Genomic DNA, 24,364 nt, shown 5'->3' with positions numbered 1-24,364 from the left:
AGGAGCTCATACAGGAGAAACGTGTGCCACCCACCCACCCCCCCAATCTGAAAGGGTCTTACTTTTCGGCACATATATGATTATAGGGAAGAAATATATAATTTCTTTTAAATGGCACAGCCCAGGCACCTCTGGGCTGCACGTAATTGGTTCATTCCTGCGGCTAAAGACACTTTTCAAACAAAAACATGGTGAGAGTGTAATTGCTCTTAAGTGCCATTGTGGCAGTTGAATCTGGATCCTCCTGCACGGCAGCAGGCCCTGCGTCGAATAGACTCCCACACCGTGGGCCCCGGTCACATGCCGCAAGATGCCTGCATGATGTCCACGCATTAGTGGCACGGCCTAGTGCACCGCAAGCAGCAACACCGCAGCCTGGCTTTGTGGTCCCACGCCACCTTCATCACCATTGACATGCCCCATCAACTGCTCTAGCTCGCCACCTGACCACTCCTGCTGACGCAGTGGCCTGGACCCCCAGCCTCCCCCCCCACGAGCAACCCCACACATGTGGCCTGGCGCATCGAGTTCCTTCTGCAGCTGGGCCCCTGCTGCTCACAACTGCCCAGTTCACATAAGCAGCCATTTGAGATTAGGATATCCTGCTAGACCCCCCCCACGCCCCGTGCCCCCATGCCTCCTCGCAGCACGTTAGCCAGTCAGCAAGCAGCCCTGGCCAGGCGGCTACATAGTACGTCAACGTCTTCAGAAATGCTTATATATGGTTAGTTGTATATATAAGGGAAATCATAAGCACTAAAAGAAACACCTTCAATGACAGAATCTCCAAAGCCAAATCAGACACTAAGGAGCTATTTTCCATCCTCCGTGAAATGGAAACACCCATAACCCCACCTGACAACATTCCTAAAAACAAGCCCTGGTGCACTAATATACAAAATGCCCTGGCGGGTAAAATCAGCCTGCTCCAATCTAAAATTGCTAACAAAAAAGCTTCCTTGCTCCTGCCTACAGAACCCATATTGCAACCTCAGCTCCTCCCAAACCAATCTAACACCCCTCACCCATTTAGCTTCAGAAAAATATCCATATTGGAGACAGAAAAAAATCATACTATCTCTAAAACCCTCCAACTGTAAAGGTGACAACTGTCCGGCCCAAATTATAAAAGATGCAGCTCGAGACCTAGCACCCTTCATTTCGAAACTCATTAATGCATCATTTAAGTCTAATCTAGTACCTAACAACCTCAAACAATCCTGGGTGCTTCCCTTGCTAAAAAAACAAACACTTGACCCTGCTATACCAACTAACTACAGACCCATCACTACTGTCCCTTTCTTACTTAAAATTATAGACAGAGTAGCATACCTGCACATCCAGGACTACTTAGAAACTAACAATTTACTAAGATCACGGCAATCTGGCTTCCGTCCCCTTCATGGCACTGAAACAGCCTTGATTGACCTCAAGACCCAAATTGACGAGTTGAAGGACAATGGTAAAACAGCAATGCTACTCCTCCTTGACCTATCTGCGGCCTTCGACTTGGTAGATCATGCAGTCTTATGCAATCACCTAAGCTCAGCCGCTCATTTCTCAAGTGATGCCATAACCTGGGTACAATCCTTCCTTGCAAACCGGACAATGAGAGTATTCTCCCCCTCAGCAGCCGCTGATCCCATACAAGTTTCATGCGGTGTCCCCCAAGGATCATGTGTTTCTCCGACGATGTATAACATCTTTACTAAGCCCCTGTTTGATAAGCTGGACAGACTGGGTGTTGTCTACACTAATTACGCAGATGACACTCAGATTCTAATCCCCCTTTCGGGTAACTTCTTGGAAGACACGGACTTAGTAAATTAGATATATCTCCTCATTCAGGCTTGGATGGCATCCCATGGCCTCTGCCTGAACGACGACAAGACCGAGCTACTGATCATTGGCTCAGCGTTGGCTATCAAAAAACTTGACCCTAACTATGCCTCATTTAACATCGACAATAACGTCATCAAAGTGATGCCTGCAGTCAAAACCCTCGGGGTTTATCTTGACTCAACGCTCACCTTCAAAAAACAAACGAACTCTCTAGCATCCTCCACGGCATATACTTGCAAATTGATCCGAGCATGTAGACCTTTTCTAACTGAGACTAGCTGCATCACATTAGCCAATGCTCTCATCATATCCAAGCTGGATTACTGCAATGCCCTCTATGCAGGCTCTAACAAGTATATCCTTGACAAACTACAAACTCTCCAAAATAACGCTATCAGAGTAGCTTTAAATATTCCTAACAGAGCCCACATCTCCACCTTTAGGAAAAATATCCATTGGCTAAAAATCAAAGACAGGATCACCCTCAAAATACTCTCCCTCACCTCCAAATGTCTTAACAACATTGCCCCCCCCTTATCTGGCCAATAGAATCCACAGGAGAACCTCAAACCGTCCCACTAGACTGACCAACACCTTCACCTTAGTGATGCCTAGATACAAAAAGAGTACAGCCGGCGGCTCTAGTTTCCCAATCATAGCTGCGCAAACTTGGAACAAACTCCCTTTGGATCTCAGAATGGACCAACCTTACTCTAGTTTCAGGCGAAAAGTCCTCACTTGGATCCATGCCAATGACACTTAGCTTGACCTTCCCCTCCCACATAGACACTAGACGTCTGCAACCAGCTGAATGACATCCGATCAACTAGACTGAACCGTAGTTCCGCATTTTTTCTTCCTTTCCTTCTGCTTTCCTTCTATACTTACCTTTGATCTATCGTGAACTGTATAAACTGCACTTTTCTTGATTTAACTGCGAACTGCATAAATTGTATTTCTCCTGTAACTAAGTTCTTAAGTAATCATGTACTGTTTGCGCCCAGCTACCCCTTCGGGTTTAGTTCTGCGCTATACCAAATAAACAAACAAACAAACAAACAATATGTTTGTAAATGTATAGTTAGGTTACACTTGTATAAAGAGTACTATAAAGACTTGTTTGTGATATCTATCCTCTTTTTATAACAATATGTTTTTTTTTTTTAAACTTGTTCACTGAAAGAGTCTTTTCCGAAATTCCATCTGGGGCAAAGCGGGAGACCAGCCATTAAAACAATCACTAAAGAAGCAGCACACCAGCCTTTTATTGCACTGTTATCCTGCACCTAGATTCCATCCTAGAGTGACAGAATCACTGTGCGGTCCTCGGACCTCGTGACCAATAGGGTTGAGAGAGGCGGGTAGGAGGTGGGGCAAGGGTGATAACAGCAGATTAAAAAAGCTTGTGTATTGCCTTGCCACCCTACATCTATCTCAGGCTCAGTGTGGGGTAGACCAACCCCCGCTACACCTGCATCTCGGCTCTTTGCAGTGAGAATAAAAGAAGAGCAAATCGAATGAGGAAACCAGTAAAATCTGTTGACCCCAAGTACAGTACAGGCCATGAGCAGAGGTGCTGTGCAATGTTGGGAAACAAGTCATTTCCTAACAGACTGGTTTGTCTGGGACAACAACAGTAACACGCCAAGTGGCACAGCGTGTGTGTGGCCTTCCCAGATCCCAACAGGCCTTTTAGAGTAACACTCCTCTGACACAAGCTCCGGATTTCCAAAACGACTAGTGCCGACAGACTGCCAAAATGGCGGAAGCTGCTGGAGACCATGCAAATGTCAGCGATGCGCGATACAAATCCTAGTAACATACAAAAGACCACTTTACATTACACATCTACCCAGAACCAGAGCATGGCCCCTTCCCTTCACCCTCCTCCCACTTTTTCAACATCAAGCCTTCCCGATAATTTGCAGTTTCCTCCCCTCAATCCTGGCCTACGTACCAGCTCGTCGCGTTGGATGTCCGGAGACTTGTAGATCAACCCCTTGACATCTTGCGATGTGTTCACCTGTGTGTCAGGAAAAGGAACAGAAGAGATGAGTAATGAACATGGGCATATAGCTGCCCCCCGTTTCCTATTAGGTTCTTTGCAGTCTCCCAAAGACCCACTGCCCATATTCCACCCACAACCGCATGGATCCAATGAAGCACCTGGCAAAGCAAGCCCTGCCCAATGCATACATGCAGTCAAGAGACTATGGCCAGGTTCTTACAGTCTTTGGGTATATTTAATGATATGTGAACTATATCCCACTCAAGGGGTTTATACTGCACCAAATTCATCCAGCTAGGTTACCTCCGTGCACAGAATCAAAGGAGACGTATGCAACAATGACACCATATATTTTCCATCTAGAGCACACTGCACTGTGGGCCAAATGGCCTCTATGTGTTTGTGATTTAGTGCTTGTGAAGCGCAACCAGATGGGATGCACAAGCATTAGGTTCAGGCCTCAAGCCTGCTTGGGATGGAGCGACATGCTGTTAAGGTAGTCTGGTATGAAAAGCGCAGTGGGAGCTTTCATTTGCTTTGCTCGGGCACCTTAGTCCTTGAGGGGGGCGTCTGACAACACCAGAGTCCACCAGCAGAGATCCCTATATGCGGCTGCTGTTGCCCGACTATCATTAACCTCTTCAGCCAGTGCTAGGCTCCTTTAGGAAAGGCCTGTATTGGTTTCACCCCTCCACTGGCCCTTCCTGAGCTGCATTCCACCCATTGCCAAAAGATGGCAACAGGATGAATGGGGCCTTTACAGTTTACAGAAAAGCCTGACTCGCAGCCCTCGGTGGAGACAGAATCTCTACGGGACCAAAGGATCTCGAGATAGATCTCAAGAAATCAAGACCACATGGGAAGATTTGTTCTGATGGCCTTGATCATGGCTTGGACCAGGGGGCCGGCAAGATTAACGTGGATTCCGAACAGGAGGAAAAAGAGCGTAGAGGAACGCGGCTGCAGTGGGAGCACATCTCTGGTGTGGAAAGTAGCCTGATGGTATCCTTAGAGAACATAAAAGCCACTCAGCATGAATGTCACAGTGAGAGTGGAACGGAAAATCCCACAGAGAGCACAAAATGAGCGCCACAGGCCATGGGAAAAGGCTTCAGTGTGAGCCCCTGCCTGGGTGGCGCTGAGGCGGGAGAATGGGAAAGGACGAAAGAGTCCCTTGGCATCAACACTTTCTGGGGCATGGGGCCCACATATAGGTTCTGGGACCACCTTGACATCATACCTTCAGGGAATGAGCCTGCAAACCACTGGTTGGATCACTCTAGATCAGAGTCCCAGATAATTCCTGTTTTCCCAAAAGGCTGCCTTTGAAGCACCAGATGTGTTTATCAAGGAATTTGCAATGTTTGCTCTGGGTGCATGTTCAATGAACATTGGGGAGATTTGGGCCTGCCCCGACTGATGATACATGACACAGTAGGCACTGGAAAAAGGATGCTCAACCATGCCTTTGGTCAATTCTTGCCCGGGACCAAAGACTATCCATTTCTGCTAAACATCAGGCTGGGCCGCAGCCCAGTTTTCAGTACAGAAGGCTTAGACTGCCTGAATGAGTGGCCGACGACGTCCTCACTTTAATATTGCATTTACAAAACAGAGAGTCGGATAACTTGGCCTATCCTCCCACCCTCGTTCGTGTGGGTCAGAATGGTCTTCTATTCACTACTTCAGTTTGGTTGTTGCAGTTTCTCAGTAATAGGCATAAGCTGCTAATAATGGCCCTTGACTTCTTTGCCAGAGCCACTTAAGATGTCGTAGCCATTTTGTCATTCTGGTGCTGCTACCTCACTCGTTTAGATCTAAAGAGAAGCAGGGCCACACACAAGGCTGTGTATAATGCAAAACCAAAAGAAGACTTCTCCCCCCCCCCATTGCGTGCCACTGCAATAGGGAAGGTTGCGTGGCAGTCTACAAGGGAAGCAAGTAGCTTCAGGCCACTATCAATGCTGCCATCCTAATAGGACGGCAGCGCTGAGCACCAGCAATGGACCAGCCTGAGGTTAGGGGATGCAGTTCATGGACAGCCTTGAGTTAAATAAAGAGCTGAAGACTAGGCCACCAAGAGGCGGCTGGAACAAGTGGAATGCTGTTGTGCTCCTAATCACAGAAGCTACAGCGTGTGGTCTCCCCTATACAAAGTATTTTCGCTGGGGTCAATTGTTTTGCTCGTCTTGTTGACATTTACCTCTGCGCTAATAATTATTCATGTTTTAATACTGTGCTGGTGGTCACAAATATCCGTTTTTATAAACTCAATATCAATATATTGGTCATCATCAGTGTCTGCAGCCGACAACTAAAGCTATACCAAGCTCAGAAGATCTGGGCATATTGTGTGCTGGTGGAAACATTCGGAGTTTACCAGAAGGGACACTGTGGACTAGAGTGCAGTCGCTCTTAAAGGTGCATTGGGAAAGATCATGGAGAGTGTGGAGGCCAAGATAGGTTAACAACTGGCCAACTCTCGAGAGGTTCCATATGGCTCTGCCAGTCTTAACAGTAGCTTGCTGGTGGGAGGCTTAGCCAGAGTGGAGGTATGTAGTGAAGGTCAGTTGGCAGGGTCACAAGTGGACATTTCAGAGGGCAACGAGTTCGAAATGTGCTGCCTGTACAATTTCTAGGCTCATAACGATTGATATAAGGGTTGGGGATGTGGTTCAAAAAAAGATCTCCATGCAATTGTATTTTATGGTGTGATGTTCAGAAACAAAGGAGTTCAGCACAATGACACCCAAACCTTCTCAGATCACAATATAATCTGGCATAAGGGAGACGTACCCCCAAGTCCCCTGCCCCCACCCACATCATATTGACCAAAACGCAGGAGTGGCAAAAAGTACTCAAAAAAGCTGTACAGTATGCAAGATGTTTGTGGAATGATTTTTATCATTTTATTTGAGCTAATAGCTGTGGACGGGATTGGCCCACTATCAATGTGAGTAAATCAAGCTAAGTTAGTTCGAGGCTTACCATATAGGGCCGAGTACAAGTTAAGAGTATCAAAACCCCCACCAATCATGGTGCCATTTCTTTCCTTGTTGAGGGTAAGTGGTAAGGAACCTCACAATACACATTATATCATTATTTCATACTCTCTCCAACCACTATACTCCTCCCATGTATTGACAGATACCTTTTAGGGTACTGCATACAGCCGTAAGGCTGCGTCCGCCCCAATCCCTTCGTGCACTCACCTTTTGCTCTGGCTCATAGACAAGGGTTTTGTCGCTCGTAGGGTAGTCATACTCGGTCATTCCTGACGCTGCAAGAGAAGGAACCAAAGATCCCCAGTGTTAGGGCAGAAGTGGACAGACATGCACATACTGGTTAACTAGCAGCACCAAAGCCACAATAGATGAGCCGAACCCAGAGGTGCGCAGAGTTCACCTGACTGCATCCCCATGGGAATAGATGGATTAGTCTTGCATCCTTGTGAAGTCTATAGGACAGGAAATCAGGGTCAGGTTTCTAAGGAGTACCAGCAGGCTTGATCACCAGTTTGTTCCTCCGTGGTGTTTCCCTGTGAGCAAGTTAGGGAGGAGAAGAATTGCAAGGGCCTGCACGGCAGATGCCACAAGTCCATGATGCCTTATTTGAACCAGAGGGAAATTACCACCAGGCCCTGCATTAAAAGGGAAATCTGTGGAGAAGCCACAAGTTCTTTGTTTTATAGGGAACCAAAGAGAACAGCCAACAGGCTGCCTTCACACAGTGATGTCATGACAGACACCATCAGGCCCTTGGTTCCTTTGCGGTGTCATTGGTTGAACTCATCAGGCACTACTTTACATAGTGCTCCAATGGAGAGTTCATGAGGATCAAAGTCCCCATATCCTACTTTCAGCAGACCATTTAAAAGTGAAGGGTTATCTACTTATATTCACCGCCAATGCTTATAACAGAGATGGGGGATCCTGCAGGATCTTTCACCCCGCCGAGAGATGGGGTTACTCAGCGAGTATTTCACATTAAAGCAATATCAGTTGTAAAACAACTCACAATAAAGTCAAAAGTAAGCAGTTATGGTATCTTTTTCAACACAAACCCAGTATTTAGTATGGTCAGTGTGTTCCCTAGTACCCACCGAGAAATGTTCAGGTTGCTACCTCCCTCTTAAATTGTTTCGCCCTCACTCATCCTTGTCCCCACACTTATTGTCAGTTCTCTCCAACTCCCTCCACACTTCCCTCACTTTGATTCCTCTCCCTTATTATGACCCTGAATTGCCTCATTTTAACTATCTGTCCCCCAACTCCCTCTGCCTACCTCCCAAACTCCACTGCCTGGCACCAGACCACACCGATGATCCCCACCACTAAGCACCTTGGCTCCACCCCTTTGTCTCAACCACTTCAACTAGCTACCACATTTAATTTCCCAACCATTCATATAGCCTCCTCTTTCCCCCACGCCTTCCACTTCTCCTGGGCCATCTCTTCACGCCCAAATTGTATGTCTGCTCGCCCATCTGTCTTTACATCCTGCCTCTGTCTGGAACCTAAGACAGTTTTGTCTCACTCACCTCTTTTGTCGCTCTGCTGAGAATCGGCTGGAGTTGAGAGAAGGGAGAAGGAGGAAGAGAGAAGGTGTAGTTGAAGACAGCAAGGGTGGAGCAAGAGAAAGAGAAAATGCAACCAGTCAGGAAAAGTATAAGCAGAAGGGCAGTCGGGAAGAGAGGCGACACCATCAAACAAAACCACTCCACCCCTTACTCGTGCAGCCCACATTTAATTCCATAAAGTGTACCTCATATAAGGGGGTGCTCACTCACCACACTCCCAAAGGAGCCGAGAGCGTCTCCACATAAGCCTTAGAGTCCCCTGTCTTTCCCTGGACCCATTAGCAATCCCCGCTTCTGGGTTAAATTCCTTAAAGACAAGTGAATAGGCATACAGGCACATACACAGAGGCAGGCAGACATGCATAGAAGTAGGAGAGTCAATTGCGCGATGTTACATTGCAAGATCAGGAAAATAACTCCCTGTACATATATGGAATGATGCAGGCCTACCAGAATCCATTAGTTTCACACACTAGAATTGCAGTTACAGAAAAGGCTCCCAAATCCACAAACAATTACCATCAAAACTCCGACTTAGTTTTGAGGACAGTTTTAACATTGTGGAAATAGAGGCTAGTAGATTTAGAGGATAGCAGGGTTTAAAGAATTCTTCTAGGTCATGGGGAGACTGGGCCATTTTATTTTCAGCCATGTAATACCGACTCTTATAGAAAACTGTACTAAACTGTTGCATTAACTCTTATACCCTTAAGCCTAAGCACCCAGCCAGCACAGTATGTGGGGGCTGCAACACCAAGTGGATGCTACATGAGGTTGGTCACAAAGCAAGCTAAGAGAAAGGTCAAAGAGTCATGTCTATTTCTCACACGTATCACCAGCCTTGTATTCCATGTGTGTGCAGAATTGATCACCTGTGTCCTTCACGCCCAGTAAGCAAGTGGACCTTTTAGGTGGACCATTGCATTCTGAGGATGAATCAGTACCTTTATTTAAAAGTAGGGGGCCCGAGGACACAGATTATGATTTAACATATATATGCAATATCCGCCCTATAGTTAAGGTGAATCAGACTCCTATAGGAACCCCTTATATTCTATTGTTAATAACTTTGATTTGAGTAACAGATTTGACTGAAATGTCAAAAGTGATTAGGGACTCGCAGTCCCCCCCTTGTCCTGCAGACTGCAAAGTTTCATAAAGATAAGTTAAAAAATAGAAATTCATTAAGAAGACAAAAAATAAAATCCAAATTGCGGCAACGTGGGCACAAAGTGATGACTCGAGATCCATGCGTGGTTTGGGGTTATTTCGTGCAGTGTAATTTAGATTTTTGACGGAGAAGGGGGTGCTCCCTTCTCAAAAATAGTTAGTTATATCTGGGGTATTTACCCAAAACTCGGTGTTTGTAGAAATGAAACAACCACCATCTTGTTTTTCTCTCGATGTGAGAGATATTCGAGGTTATAGCTGAGGATTGGGAAAATAAAACGCAGGAAAAAAGCTATTTGCAGGTCAAAAAACATGCACATGCCATCAGGCAAGAGGTGTGCTGGGGGGGAGGGGTTATGGCTAGATGGCCCAAAGAAATTTGGGAGTTGGAGGGGGTCTAGGGACTGAGTTTGCAACACAAAGATTTATGTTGCCTTGCCTATAGCCCGCAAATAGCCGACATCTCAAAGCAAACAGCGTGTGTTGTCGGGGGAACGGGAGAGGGCAGTGGAGGTGAGGAGACCATCTGGGGAGTGGCGGGAGCTGGCACAGATGAGAGGGGCACTTGGTGAGGGCCTGTGGAGGCAGGTAAACATTTATCTTTCTGCCATTTTTCCGATATTTGAAGCTATAAAGGACTATGGCTAGCCGAGTGTATGTGTAGTTCAGTACCCGCGATTACAGTTTTTTTTCTTTTTAAAGATATTTTTACAGCTATAGTGGTGTCAGGGTGAGCCAGGTCTCCCTTCCATGCAGTGACAAGGACAGATCCTGCTTAGATTCAAAGTGAAGGGGTCTGCCCCCTAAGGCAAGTTGTCTAATAAATGAGCCCACCTTACAAGACCAATTTGAGAAACATGGCCTAAGGGGGCTGGATCCTTCCTCGTTTTGAAACTAAGCAGGGTTGGTCTTGGTTACTGCACGGATGGCAGACAGTCCACAATCCTGAACGTGTGTGTTTTCTTAGTTTTAAATATCTCGGACCACACAGCATCCACATAAAAAAAAAAAAAAAAAATACTTCTGTCACTCCTTGAAAGTTTTGCACTCGGAGACCATTTGTTTGCCTTTTGCTGAGTTGCATTCTGGTATTGGCAGTCTCACAGTCAAGGTGGGGGGAATAATGCCACCTTTTTGCCTAACATAGTTCTATAAGGATTTATATATTTGAGTGACACTATGATATGTGTACTTTTCAAGATAGCTTTTTAAAGCAGAGTATTTTTGAAAGCCACACATGGGGGTGAGGAGGAGAAATGATGAGAGGGCAAGTAAGTCATGAGTATTTGCCCATGACGTGGGAAGAGAGCTTTTAATCCTGGACATTGGTGCAGTTATTCTCCTCTGGTTGTGGCTGCTTTTCAGGGCATAAGTAAAGAACATTCGTGCACAGGGCAGACGTAACACATGGGATTTTTTGAGGTTGGAGAGCTTGCTGAAGTATTCGTCTACCAGGATTTTACTCTGCTTGCCATGTTCCCAGTGCCGATGCTTGCCCACAAAGCCACAAGCACTTGTTTCGTATTGGGATTTTGTTTACCAGGGAATATTTCACGACAGCTGGGTTTAAAAGGTGAGCAAATGTTCTACTTTGCCAGCATATTTATTAGAACATTTCCTCTAAGATTATTTTTCTGGTGTTCATTACTTTTTTTTTAAAGGTCCAATGCTATTTTGTATTGCGCACTTTCTTCTAAGGGAAAGGTCAAATGAACTACATTAGTCAATTTCAATTTAAGATATATATTCACTTACTGTTCATGGGTGCCAACTTTTGATTTTCGTGATGGGTGCAGAAAGTACCTGGATGTATGTTATTTCTGCAGCCGGTAATTGTTTTCCTGTTTCCATGCTGCTTAGATGTGGTTAGTTGGGGTCCTGTATCACAACAGTTACCAAGAGACCAGCCATAAAACAAGGGGCTTGGACCACGCTGCTTAACCAAAGTGTGGTCCATGACAAATAATTTAATCTCACTGTGCATTGCCTAACAACATTGCGAGTTCTCAAAGCCTGCAATCTTTTATACATAACAATACCACTGTCAAAACAGGACAAAATCAGTTTGTGACTGATGAACGTCTTTGAGCGATGGGTTGCAAGTGCTTTAAAATAAAGTGGCCGTGCCCACATGTGATGTCATCAATGACATTTGTGATGTCATCTTTGATGTCCTGGCTGTTAGTCTTAGCAGTGCACGGGGGTGGTGCGCGAGTTATGGTTGCCTAGTTTACCATAACTGGCGAATTTCTGAGGTTTTTTTGGTTTTACTTGTAACCATACCAACCCTTTAACAATGTTTTTTCGTGAATTTCATAGGTTGTTATTAGTGCAAATTAACCATAATGTCCCTTTAACAAAGTTATTTCAGTGGATTTTATAGGTTTTTATTAGTGCAACTTAGTCATAACGTCCCTTCAACAAAGTTGTCTCAGTGAATATATATATACACATATATATATATATACATATATATATATATATATGTCAAAAATAGCCACAAGACCACACCAACTCAAAGATGGTTCAATTATTTATATTAAGTGGATTAAGAGGTTCCAACTAAGTGCCACCCCACTATCTCACACATCTCCCCAGGTTTCCCTCTACCCTAGTCCCTAAATCACAAGGTGCTCACTAGAGATGGGTAACCGGTGAGAGCCTAAAAGCAACTGCCTTCCCTTTCTTAATCACCCTAGAAATGTCCAGATGAATCCTAACCTGCAGTCCCACAAGAAGAATGACCTTAAGACATTCTGCCTTTCAAATCACCCAGGTCTCACACCATCTTTACCTCTCACACTCGATGTTCTTCCCTTCCTTTCCCTCATTTCTGCTCTCCTGCTACCTCTTCCATCCACTCTCCTGTTTCTCTCCTTCTTTCTGTCCTTCTGATGTTCTTTCATCTTCTGCGAACTTTTCAATTTTTTGTACTTTTCACTTGTGGCCAAGGGGACTGCTATTACTTTCCCCTTACCACAGCAACCTTTTTTCTGGAGTGCTACCCCTCGTAGCCTATATGGCTAACTGGGCATCGTGGTCCCAGGGGGTGACTATCACTCTGAAAGTGTGTGGTGGCGTAGGATGGAGACAGATGGGATTTATTTTTGGCTACCTCAATTCCAACTTTTGCCGCATTAGTAGATCAATCAATCTACATGGTAGCCTTTGGGGTTAAAATACATTTTATACGCCCTGATTCGGCCAATTTTGGTTTGAGCCATCGATTTGTCTATGTAGACCACGAGGCATGGGCAGAACTTGTAGTTTCAACTAGTATAGACTTATTTAAAGTACTCCACTCTTTCCAGTCTTCATTCAGTGTGGCAGTGCCTCTAGGTGTGAAGGTTTTAGTTCCAGTCTAATTAGCTGTGCCCCAAAAACCTTCTTGGGCTCTCCTCTAATGTGATTGGCGCACTGGCCTGTGCCAGCCGTTAGGGGAATGCATCCACAGTGGGAGTCACGGTGCACTCCTGAGGTCTGTAGCTCAACTCCTGGAAGACTGCAGATGAAGATGGGCTGCTGCCGAGGAACCTGTTGTGGCTATACTGGCAGGCCAGGGCCATTTGTCCTTGCTGCTCCTCTGCTGGTGGAATCCCCTGAGGTGCTCTTCCTTTGCTTGATGATGTCCTCCTAGCTCGCTGGCATCATGAGACATCATCCTGGTCTGCAGTGCTGCCTCCTGGTACATCCTTCTGGCCCAAGTGCCATAAGGTGGGGAGACTTCCTGGCTTGGAGATTGTCCAGCTTACTGCCGATCCACCTCAGCTTTGTTTATGGGATGTCACGTGTCCCCTTCTGCTGTTGCCTCCATCGCTGCTGGCTTACTGCCCGCTTCCTGCTTCCCTGAGAGACCCAGGAGTTACATTGCCATTAGTGTGGGGTGCGATGAAGCCTGCTTGGCCAGAGCATGCTGACCATGTCAACTCTCACAAGGTGGAAAGAGGTCTGGGAGGATCCTCCTGGAAAACTCCTTCTGGTCCTGAAGTTCCTGAAGGTGGGAGCCATGTATTCTCTGCTGGCCTGGAACGAAGGGGCTGCCTGCTACTCCACTTCAGCTCATCGTCGTGCTGTGTCTTGGGTCGCCTTCAGCGGTTGTCCTCCTTATGAGACAGACTTCTTGTTGGCTAGCTTGACCCTTTGTCGCCCTACGCTGTCCTGATATGCATGCTCAGTCCGCTCGGATCCTCCTATGGCTACTGACGCTGTGCCCTGCACCTCGTGGCTTATTAAGACCGGGTTTATTCTTCATTGGGACTCCCTTTTCAGCTTTCTTGCGGTGCCGTGGGTTCAGGTCACACTGTCTGGAGATCCCAACCACTACTAGCCAAACCAAAGCCCAGTACCTAAATGCACCTGTGTTTCATGGCCATTTCATCAGCAACCAGAGCTCCGAGCACATGTTACAAATCCGGATCCGTCTCCTGGCTCTGGGTGCAGAGACGATTTGCTGCCCCCTACCATAAACCGATTTCGTATCATGAGTATCCCCTCTGGCCTACTAGAACCTAGGGCTTAATCTCTTCATTGGGGGACCCTTAGACACCACAGCCCGCTGGCGGCCCCACCTGCTGCAACGCTTGGCAAAAATCAGTACTTGCCTACCTTTTACCCATAGCTGCAGCAGGCCTATGGAGTCTGTCCCTTTCATCCCTATGGAAAAACGTAACATGTACTTATCTGGACTGTGATATTTGTCACTAGTCCCCCTTGGGTCCCTTAAGTTTCCCGGACAATTCGTATAATTTTTTTAAAAAAAGGTACTGGTGTTTTTACATGCTTTTCAGTATAATAAATAACTCCTTAACTTTGCTAAACAGAGCTACGCTGTATCCGATTGTGGGGTTAAATATTTCTGCTAGGTTTCTGTGGGTAAACTGGGACCACATACTTGCCTAATTGTTACCCCTTTCGGACTGTTTCTTTTTTCTTAAGTCGTTTTTCTCCCACCCTTCTGAACCAAGTAGTGTCTAGTGCTTCTCTGGCACGGTGTGTCACCTGTAACAGGTTTGTGGAGTGAGAAGAGTTCAATCTAATCGCATATTCTGCTTTTATATACTTTCTGGGATGTTTCTGCGTGTCTTTTTATGTTACTTAATTGACAGTGTTTTTAATCTTAAGCCAATTCTTAATTGATAATGATTAGTTTTTGTTGTATCATGCTGGGTGTGACTGCAGGTGCTAGGGAACGCACGAGAGAATGGTGGTGTGTCTGAGAGAAAGTTTGGTTGTGAGTGTAGGAATGGCTGTCGTTGAAGGTTCCAGAGGACGTCAGTTGAAGAGGTCAAGCCTGGGTGATGGGACCCAGTGGTTCATGTTTACCATCTTAAGTGTAACTGGAATAAAGCCTACTTATGGAACCTAAGCAAGATGACTATGGAGCTTATATTATTACACTGGCGACGAGTTGGTCTTTCTTCAAGGAAAGGAAAAGAACCTACATGGGAAAAGAGAAGAGAAAGGTGACCGGTCTGCTGCGGGGGGGCAGACAAGAAGGAAAGGAACCACTTCCCTCACACAAGTAAGCCCCATCACCAAGGGCACAGAGAGAAGTTCAGGGTAGACTTTCTAATTACAGAAGGATACCCAGGGCCAAGAAGAAGGAATGGTGAGAAGTCCCAGGAGTAAAATGAGCACTATTTCCCAGCGCAAGACCCAGAGCCCTTCAGCATACTTCAAAAGAAAAGGGAAACTCCTGCTTACAAAGTGACTCCGTTCTGAAGAGAAGGGGTGGAGGTGCCCCAATATGGGTAAAATACACGTGCCCATAGTGACAGAGCATGAAGTTGGAACATGCAGTGGTGCAGGGTTGCCAGGCCTTAGGTGGCCGTCTGTCCGCAGGAGGCATTGACCGTTGTGAGGCAATGTTACCACGTGGTGTGCAGTCCCTGCAAGTGAACTGTTAGTGGAGAGACAGTGCCGGCACCCCTCACCTGATCAAAGTATGTCCCGTAGTGTGTTGGCAACAGTTGACAACAGGGAGCTGCGGTGTGCTTCCTGGTAGAGAAGCCAATAGCGACGTCAGGATATACGCTGGGGGAGATGGCGAAGGTGTGGTGATTGTTATATCCGCCCTACGTCCCGCAGCGCGGTGACGTAGGGCAGCTTAATAAAAGCCCCGCCCCCTCGAGTGGGAGGCAGTTCCGGGCGAAGCGAAACCAGCGTGTGTGTGTGTTATTCAGCGCTCCTGCCTAGGCCGCGCTCCAGCCCACGCGGCCTCCTGGACCGGAGCCAGCCCTTTCCTGCTGGGCCTCCGGAGAACACAACAATGGCGACGAGGTGAGCGAGCATCCACGCGCTCCACCACGACCTTGCACGCGGAGGCCACCCGGTGGGGGCCCCACGATCACGTGACCCCCACCCCCAAAAAAAATAAAATAAATAAAAACATTTTTTTTCTTTTCATTCCCCTCCCACACCTCATCCTCAGGGGGTGAAAAAAAATTTTTCTGCTCTTCTCGTGTCATCCCGGTCTTCACCTGCACAACGTCTCCTGCATGGCACACAGGCCACAAAGCGCCAATCCATCGGAGTACAAGTGCCGGTAGGACACTGCCCCAACGCAGGGCGCGCACGAACCCAGAAGGCAGAGAATCGGTGATCAAGCGCACGCAACACCATGGCGACTGGGTCATCGACCCCTGGACCCTCCACACCGTCCAGGATGGCGGCAAACCTGTCTATGGCGTCACCACCGCCTCGCACGCAGGGGAGTTTGTCGATGTTGATCCAACCATTCGACCCATTCACAGACCCATCGTCCAGTGGGCCCAGATGGCAGCTATGGCTACAGAAGTTTGAGATGGCCATGGAATGTAAGGACGTCACGTCATCCAGAAAAATGAAAGCTCATCTACTCCTCAGTGTGGGCGACGAGGTGCTGCGCATCTTTAACTCCTTGGATGTGGATGACGGCCAAGATGCATACCGGAGTGCGAAGGACGCTCTAACAGCACATTTTCTCCCGCAACTAAATCCAGACTATGAAACCTTTATCTTTTGCACAACCATCCAGGCCACCGATGAGACTCTCGACGCCTACCACACGAGGCTGAGGAAGCTGGCCATGTCGTGTGAGTTTACGAACACTGAAAGGGAGATCAGGAGGCAAATCATAAATGGAATTCACTCGGAGAAGCTGAGGCGTCTCGTGCTCAGTGAAAAGGGCATCCCTCTACAACGCATCCTGGAACTGGGTCGACAGAGGGAGCTTGCCCACTCCAGGGCCACCAACATGGAAGTGACCCTACAAAAACTCCAGCCGTCATTTTCCACAGCGATGGTTGCTCAAATCTCGGACAGACAATCAACGAGGAGCGAAAGTGGCAGCGGCTACACCCAGAACAGGTGGCAGCCTCGAGCACCAGGACCAACCGAATGTGGATGGTGTGGCGGTCAAAGGCACGGAAGGCGAAACTGCCCGGCGCAAGGCACCACGTGCGGAGCATGCGGCAGGAAGGATCACTACGCGAAAGTGTGCAGATCAGTGAACACGCCACTACAGCCTCCACAAGGATCCCAGGAAAAAGGGTCATCGAAAAAAAAGAAACAAGCCAGCGCGAGGAGGGTAGCAGTAGTCAACTCCTCGACAGAAGAAGAAGGGGATGACCTCTCAGCCCTACGACAAACAGCAGGCACGGAGAACGAAGGAAAGGGCCGAAAGGTGTACTTAGTATAGACACTAAACCAAGGGCCAGCACCGTCGAAAAGAACCGCCAGGCGACGAAAATGCATGGTTAACATACAAGGCCAGGACATACAAATGACCATTGACACGGGGGCCTCGGTAAACGTCATGCCAACCACCCTTTTCCAAACCCTCGCACCACGACCCGAGCTAAAATCCACAGACACTTGGCTATTTGCCTACGGCAGTCGGAAACCTCTACCAGTCATCGGGAGATTCTGCACCACTCTTGAGCATGGCGAACAGAAGTTATGGTCGAAGATCTATGTTGTCAAGGCGGGAATTGAAAGCCTGCTGAGCGGTGATGCGGCTGAAGACCTGGGCGTGGTCAAATTCATATGCCACGTTGACGACACATCCGAGGTAGAGAACTTCCTCAGGCAACACCCCAAGCTACAGAGGGGGATAGGCTGTCTCAAAGGAAAGACCATCAAACTACATATTGATCAATCAGTGCAACCACGTGCGGTAAGACACCGAAGGACACCCTTCCACATGAGGGAACAAGTTGAGAAGGAGTTAAGGTCACTCGAAGCCGCTGGTATTATTGAAGAAGTCACGGGACCAACACCGTGGGTTTCCCCGATGGTGGTCACCCGGAAGCCCAAACAGCCAGGAAAAGTTCGGATCTGCATTGACATGCGCCTGCCCAATGCAGCCATCAAAAGAGAGCGACACATAACGCCTACAATTGATGAAATCATCACTGACCTCACTGGATCGTGTGTGTTCTCGAAGGTAGACCAAAAGGCGGGGTACCACCAGCTGAAGCTACACAGAGAGTCGCGCTATATCACCACGTTCTCAACCCACCTAGGTCTGAGGAGGTACAAGCGCCTGAGTTTCGGCATATCGTCGGCCGCGGAGGTTTTTCAACAGACCATCCAGGAGGTCATCAGAGGCATACCAGGGGTATTGAACGTGAGCGATGACATCCTAATACATGCACCGGACACCAAGGAACACATCGTGAGACTCAAGACACTACTGGGCAGGCTGGAAAGCGCCGGACTCACAATCCATCGAGAGAAGTGCGAATTCCTAAAACCGGAAATAACTTTTTTTGGATACAGGTTCGACCGCACCGGCATATCACCTGATCCCCAGAAAGTGGCGGACATACAAGCTGCCAGCCCCCCCACGACTCCCACCGAGGTGCGCAGTTTCCTGGGAATGGCCACCTACTGTGGCAGATTCATTCGGAACTTAGCAACCCTATCCGAACCGCTGCGGGAACTAACGAAGGCCAGCACCAAGTGGGACTGGGGGCCCGAATGCCAGGAAGCATTTGAGAGCATAAAAGACTCCCTGTCGACTGATACCAAGATGGCCTACTACGACACGGACCTCCCGACCGAACTATTTGTGGATGCCAGCCCAGTCGGACTTGGAGCAATCCTGATGCAGGTCACGAAAGAGGGCACCAAAAGGTCGATTGCATATGCATCCAGGGCGCTCACAGCAACGGAACAAAGGTACTCCCATATAGAAAAGGAGGCAATCGCCGTTCTATGGGGGTGTCGACACTTCCACATGTACCTATATGGGCGTAAGTTCACGGCGATCACCGACCACAAGCCCCTACTACCAATCTTCATTGGGTCATCGGCACACCCACCAGCCAGAATCACCAAGTGGTTACTACACCTCCAGCAATATGATTTCGAACTTGTCTACCAACCGGGCAGTGGCAACCCCGCGGACTTCCTGTCGAGACACCCACGACCAGCCACCCAGCAGGAAGTGCTAGTCGCCGAAGAAACGGAGGAGCACATTTGTCAAGTAGTCCACACCATGAGGCCCAAAGCGATAAACATTGAGGACATTGCAACAGAAACCCAGAATGACCCCTGTTGCGATCTGGTAAAAGATGCCATCTTGTCAGGCAACTGGAAAGACTTCATGTGGCACACACGCAACAGAACCGAGGGGGCCAAGGAGTTCCTAGCAGGCATGTTCACGGTTCGGCAAGACCTCTCAATCACTGAGGGAGCTCAATCACTGAGGGAGGGCTCCTGCTAAGGGGTGACCGCATCATCATACCCCCGAGGCTGCAGGACAGGATAGTTGCTCTAGCGCATGAAGGACACCAAGGGCTTGCAAGAACAAAGGCATGGGTCAGACACAGGGTATGGTTCCCTCACATCGACGATCGTGTTGAGGACCTAGTGAACACATGTCTACCCTGCCAAATAACGAGTGGACCACCAGACCCAGAACCGATCCTATCGGCCGAGCGTGGCCGGGCACGATGGGAAGCGATCAGCATTGACTTTTGCAAAATCAGAGAGGGTCTACATCTACTGGTGGCAATCGATGATCACTCACGCTATCCAGAGGTCGAGATACTGGAGTCCACCGCCGCGGAAGTGGTCATCCCGGTAATAGAAAAGATGTTTGCCACCCATGGTCTGCCCACGACCATTAAGAGTGACAATGGACCCCCATTCACAGGGGAGGAATTCAGGTCATACCTACAGGAACTGGGCATTAAATATCACCACATCATGCCAAGGTGGCCACAAGCGAATGGGGATGTCGAGCGATTCATGAGGACCATCAACAAGGTACTCCGAGTATCAAAGGCAAACGACAGCCCGTGGAGGGTCGACCTATTCCGGTTCCTAAGGAACTATCGGGTCACCCCCCACAGTACCACGGGCATACCACCTGCTGACCTTATGTTCGGAACTATCATCAACTCGTCGATTCCCCATCATCCAAGCAGAACCCCTGACGACGTCGACCATGCACGCGTGGAAACGAGGAGAACACGTGCCAATGCTCACATGAGCGCCAAGAGAAGAGCAAGGCCCTCAAACCACAGAGTGGGCGACCAAGTCATCATGTTGCGAAATCCCACGAGATCCAAGTTAGACACCAGGTATGAGGAACTGCCATGGACTATCAGCAACCGGCGTGGGACCATGATAACTGTCACACGGGGAGGTCGGGAAGTAACAAGGAACGCCTCCTGGTTCAAGCCCGTGCCCCAGCACCTCTGGACGGACTGCGAGGGGCCTCACGACGACAACGAGCAACAAAGCAGCGACGTGCCAGCGCAAGACCCCGAGGAGGAATCCACAGGGGATTGCAGCTGGCAATCACCGAGACTGCCCAGCAGTGAGGACACATGCAGCGAAGGTGAGCAGACTTACGAACCGAGCGGGGACAGCCCCCAAGTGAAACGGTACAGTCTGAGAAAGACCACGAGACCGCCTACGAGGCTGAATGACTATGTATGCTAAGCCAACAGCAGTGGCAGGAGTTTATAGTTGAGCATGTTGCTTATGTTTGTTTTGTTAGGTTATTTTGAAATAAAGGAGGAATGTTATATCCGCCCTACGTCCCGCAGCGCGGTGACGTAGGGCAGCTTAATAAAAGCCCCGCCCCCTCGAGTGGGAGGCAGTTCCGGGCAAAGCGAAACCAGCGTGTGTGTGTGTGTTATTCAGCGCTCCTGCCTAGGCCGCGCTCCAGCCCACGCGGCCTCCTGGACCGGAGCCAGCCCTTTCGTGCTGGGCCTCCGGAGAACACAACAGTGATCATCTGCGAGCATTGCGCAGTTACTGTCAGGGTCAGAAGAAAGGACCGCACGGCGTCAAACGACGTCTCTTATGTGGCCTGGGACACAGGAAGCAGAGGCTGCAGTGTGCCTGCAGGGAGCAGCGTAAGAAACAGAAAGCAACAGAAAGCTGTTCGGCAGCTCGACGAGGGACATAACCATGGTGCACCATGGAGGCGACTTGCGGCGCATGCAGTATTGGAATAGGCAGGTTCTTGTCGAGTGGCGAGGGGTCCGGCAACATTAAATTGGATGAGGATGTTACGTTGTTGCGTCTCACTATCTGCGCTAACAAAAAGGAGAATGACTCACGACCTGTTTTTTTTTAGTGTGTTGTAAGCCACTGCAAGGTTCGGTGGAACGTTTTTTTTTTGGAAAGGTGCAGTGTGTATCCTGGACTTAGCTAAAAACTGGCTGGGCTGTGGTGTAGACGTCCCGGCGGGAGGATGTAAAAGAAAATGAGGGGACACAAACCACGGTCATGGCATTTATGTTTTTTCGGTGTGCGCTACACGCATTACACAATGCTCAATCTATACCCTTTATAGCTGCACAACGCACAGTCTGTATCCTTTGTAAAACTATGTGTTAAGTGACACAGTATTTCAGGGCAGCACGCTAGGACTGCTTTGTTGAGCAATATATGCAGCGTGTTGTCAGTGAGAGGTGCGGGTAGCGAGTGCCCTGCATAGAGAGTCATGTGTCTGGCAACGGTTGCTGCTGTGTCTGGGGGTGGTATAGTTGGGTATGGGGCTTAGCTTAATAGTTACACTGATAGGGCAAGAGGTGAGTGGGACTGCAGTGAGCGTGATCAGTGCGAGTGTGTTAGTTTAACACTTTTGAGGATGTTTTAGCTTTATGTGTTGGCGCAGCATGGACTTTTAGGTTGCGGGGCAACATGGATCTCAGGTCAAGTCCCATTCGGTTTGTTATGATAATATGTATGTAAGCAGCTTCAGTGGAAGTGGTTAGATTTTATGTGAACATACCCATAGGGACTACATTTTTTGAGAATTTGCAGGTTAGAGCTGATCTCAGCTATGGGCATTAAGGATGCGATTCTTATCTCGTTAAGTGTAGGGTGTATAGACTCTTTGAGCAAAAAATGTGTCAGTGGGAAGTATGGTTAATTTTACCTTTTTAAGTAGGTCCAGGTCAACAGATGTTTCCTTTGGGGACAGTTAGGGCAATGTCAAAATGTAAGTGTCATTGTGCAAGCATAGTAGATTTTGGTAAGGGTACTTTGAAAGAGGTATGGTTTGTGGCGACATCGCGCCAACACAATTGTGTGTATAGAGATGGTGTGGGATCTTTCCTCCAGTGTGAGGTTTTGTCAGTGGGTATTGTGTATGCAGGCAGAGATGAAGTGAAGTGAGGAATAGGTCAGATGTGTTTGTGAATAAGGAGACGGGGGACGCCTTCCCATTCAGGTGACTATGAGAATTACAGTATGGGTTGATGGAAGGATTCTCCTTCCGTTAGAGTGAGTGGCTGTTGCTGGAGGCACAGCCAGTAAGTTGGGGGGACGCCCTACGCCCTTGTTGTGAGTTCCATTACTCACAAAAAAGATGCCTTGTATGAATGTTCCCTGTGCGTTTCCTTTTGTGGATTTGTGTGTGTGTGTGTGTGAAGAAGGCAGGTGTGTTGTATCGTGCTGGGTGTGAATGCAGATGCTAGGGAATGCATTGGAGAATGTTGGTGTGTCTGAGAGAATGTTTGGTTGTGAGTGTTGGGAATGCCTGTCGTTCACGGTTCCAGGAGTGTCAATTGGAGAGGTCTAGCCTGGGTGATGGGACCCAGTGGTTCAGGTTTACCATCTTAAACGTAACTGGAATAAAGCCTACTTATGGAACCTAAGCAAGATGACTAAGGAGGTTTGATTATTACAGTTTTTATATAGCTCTTTCTCTAAAGCGCTGTACATAGAACATATTTACATACAATTATCACCCAACCAAAGGGGGTCCTTAGCTATCAACCTTGGAAGGATGAAAGGCTGAGTTGGCCTTGGTTGGTAAATGAACCTGCAGATCACCAACAGATCACACCACTGAGCGCTCCACCCACTGAGCTATCTACCCAGCAAAAATGCATAGTATATATTTTTTTCAGTTTATTATGTGTAGTCAGGGGCGTAGAAAGGATTGTCAAACAAGTGGGCCTGAAGCTACTGTAATTGGGCCCAATGCAGTGACATTAACATCTGTTAATGCCCACACAGCGCGGCTGAGTGGGCATTTACAGATGTTGGGTGGGCCTTGCCCGCTCAGACCCTACCCTGTCTACGCCTCTGTGTGTAGTGTTCATTATGTGTATGTATGGGCCTAGCTGTACTTTGGTACCATCTCAACCCCCACTTAAGGGTGAAACCTGACTGCTATCCATTACTACCAGTTATGAGAGTTGGTACTAACTTGATGCACACCCAGATTGTTCTCGAAGGTTTGGGTCAGCTTACACCCCTCCCCAGAGGGCTGGGGAAAACCTTTACAGCAGCTACCATATCACTGTACAAGAACAGAACAACCAGGCCTCTACCAGAAGACTACCCTCGGTGGAAATTGAAGCAATGCATTATGGGAACCAGATATCTGCTTCGGACATCAATGCTAGAGGACAAATCAAGTGACAGTGTCATGGAATGCTTCAGTTAGGCTGCAGCCTGTGGCAAGAGGGGCATGGATGTCTTTGAGCAGCACAGAATGTGCCCGACAAGTCAGTCTAAATCTCCGAGTTATACGGACATGTCAACTCTAGGAGTACAGTATAAAAGCTGTGCTGACAGCATAATGACATCGGCGCTTGCATGGAAGAAAGACTAGTGTGACACCTCTCAGGACCCTGATAGGCATACAAGCACCAGGAGGACTTTACGTTCAGAGTTACGTTGCACTGAAGACTGCACGCTGCTCACCAGTGAACTGAAGCAAACTTACTGAAATGCCAAACCTTCTACTGAGACTTCCGGCCAGAAATCGAAGCCAGGCCAGAAAACAGCCCATGAAGGTGTTCATGCTGTTTAGGCGAAATCTAAATCTTCCTTGATTCGCACTTCTAAAGACATTTGTTGTCAAGGAGAAAAGGGAAACTACACAATTTAACGACGGCAACACAACAAGGGATAAGACGAACACAAATTGGCATTGAGAAAGAGCAAAGGGAAAAACAATGTTCACGGAGGTGCTATGTTTTTTACTAAAACACCTTACGGCTAAATGGGTGTGGGGCCGGACGGTTTGGGGAGTACCTTATAGCCCTCGCGAACACACGCAGAGCAGAGACATCCCTCAGAGCGTTTCCCAAAAATCTTAGAACCACTCTTTTTAACTAACTTCTGCCGCTGTAATGAAATGTAACTAAGTTTGTACCATACTCACATGTATCGTGTATGTATATGCAATCCAAGTTCTCTGTTGTAACTGCGCCACAATGCCCACGGGCTGCGTGGCGCTTTATAAATACTAAATAAATAATAAATACGTGGGGGGAGCATATGCCATGTAAATGCGTGTTAAC

The 24,364-nt window shown here is 48.0% G+C and overlaps 1 protein-coding gene across 2 annotated transcripts in view; it reads right to left on the bottom strand.

Moving 5' to 3' along the window:
* Nucleotides 1-24,364, bottom strand: part of APLP1 (amyloid beta precursor like protein 1) — a 437,997-nt gene that overhangs the window by 33,735 nt on the left and 379,898 nt on the right. Inside the window, exons 13-15 of one of the 2 annotated variants that reach the window (XM_069604873.1) lie at nucleotides 8,391-8,417; nucleotides 7,063-7,130; nucleotides 3,800-3,865 (exon numbers count right to left, since the gene is read on the bottom strand). In XM_069604873.1, the coding sequence (XP_069460974.1) occupies nucleotides 3,800-3,865; nucleotides 7,063-7,130; nucleotides 8,391-8,417 (161 nt within the window). The remainder of the gene's footprint in view (nucleotides 1-3,799; nucleotides 3,866-7,062; nucleotides 7,131-8,390; nucleotides 8,418-24,364) is intronic. The other variant, XM_069604874.1, reaches the window with a different exon arrangement.

This window comes from Ambystoma mexicanum, chromosome 1p (genome assembly GCF_040938575.1).
Source record: "Ambystoma mexicanum isolate Mex_15411 chromosome 1p, UKY_AmexF1_1, whole genome shotgun sequence".
NCBI lineage: Eukaryota > Metazoa > Chordata > Amphibia > Caudata > Ambystomatidae > Ambystoma > Ambystoma mexicanum.
The sequence above is the reverse complement of the archived record's forward strand: the minus strand, read 5'-3'. Positions and strand labels throughout refer to the sequence as shown.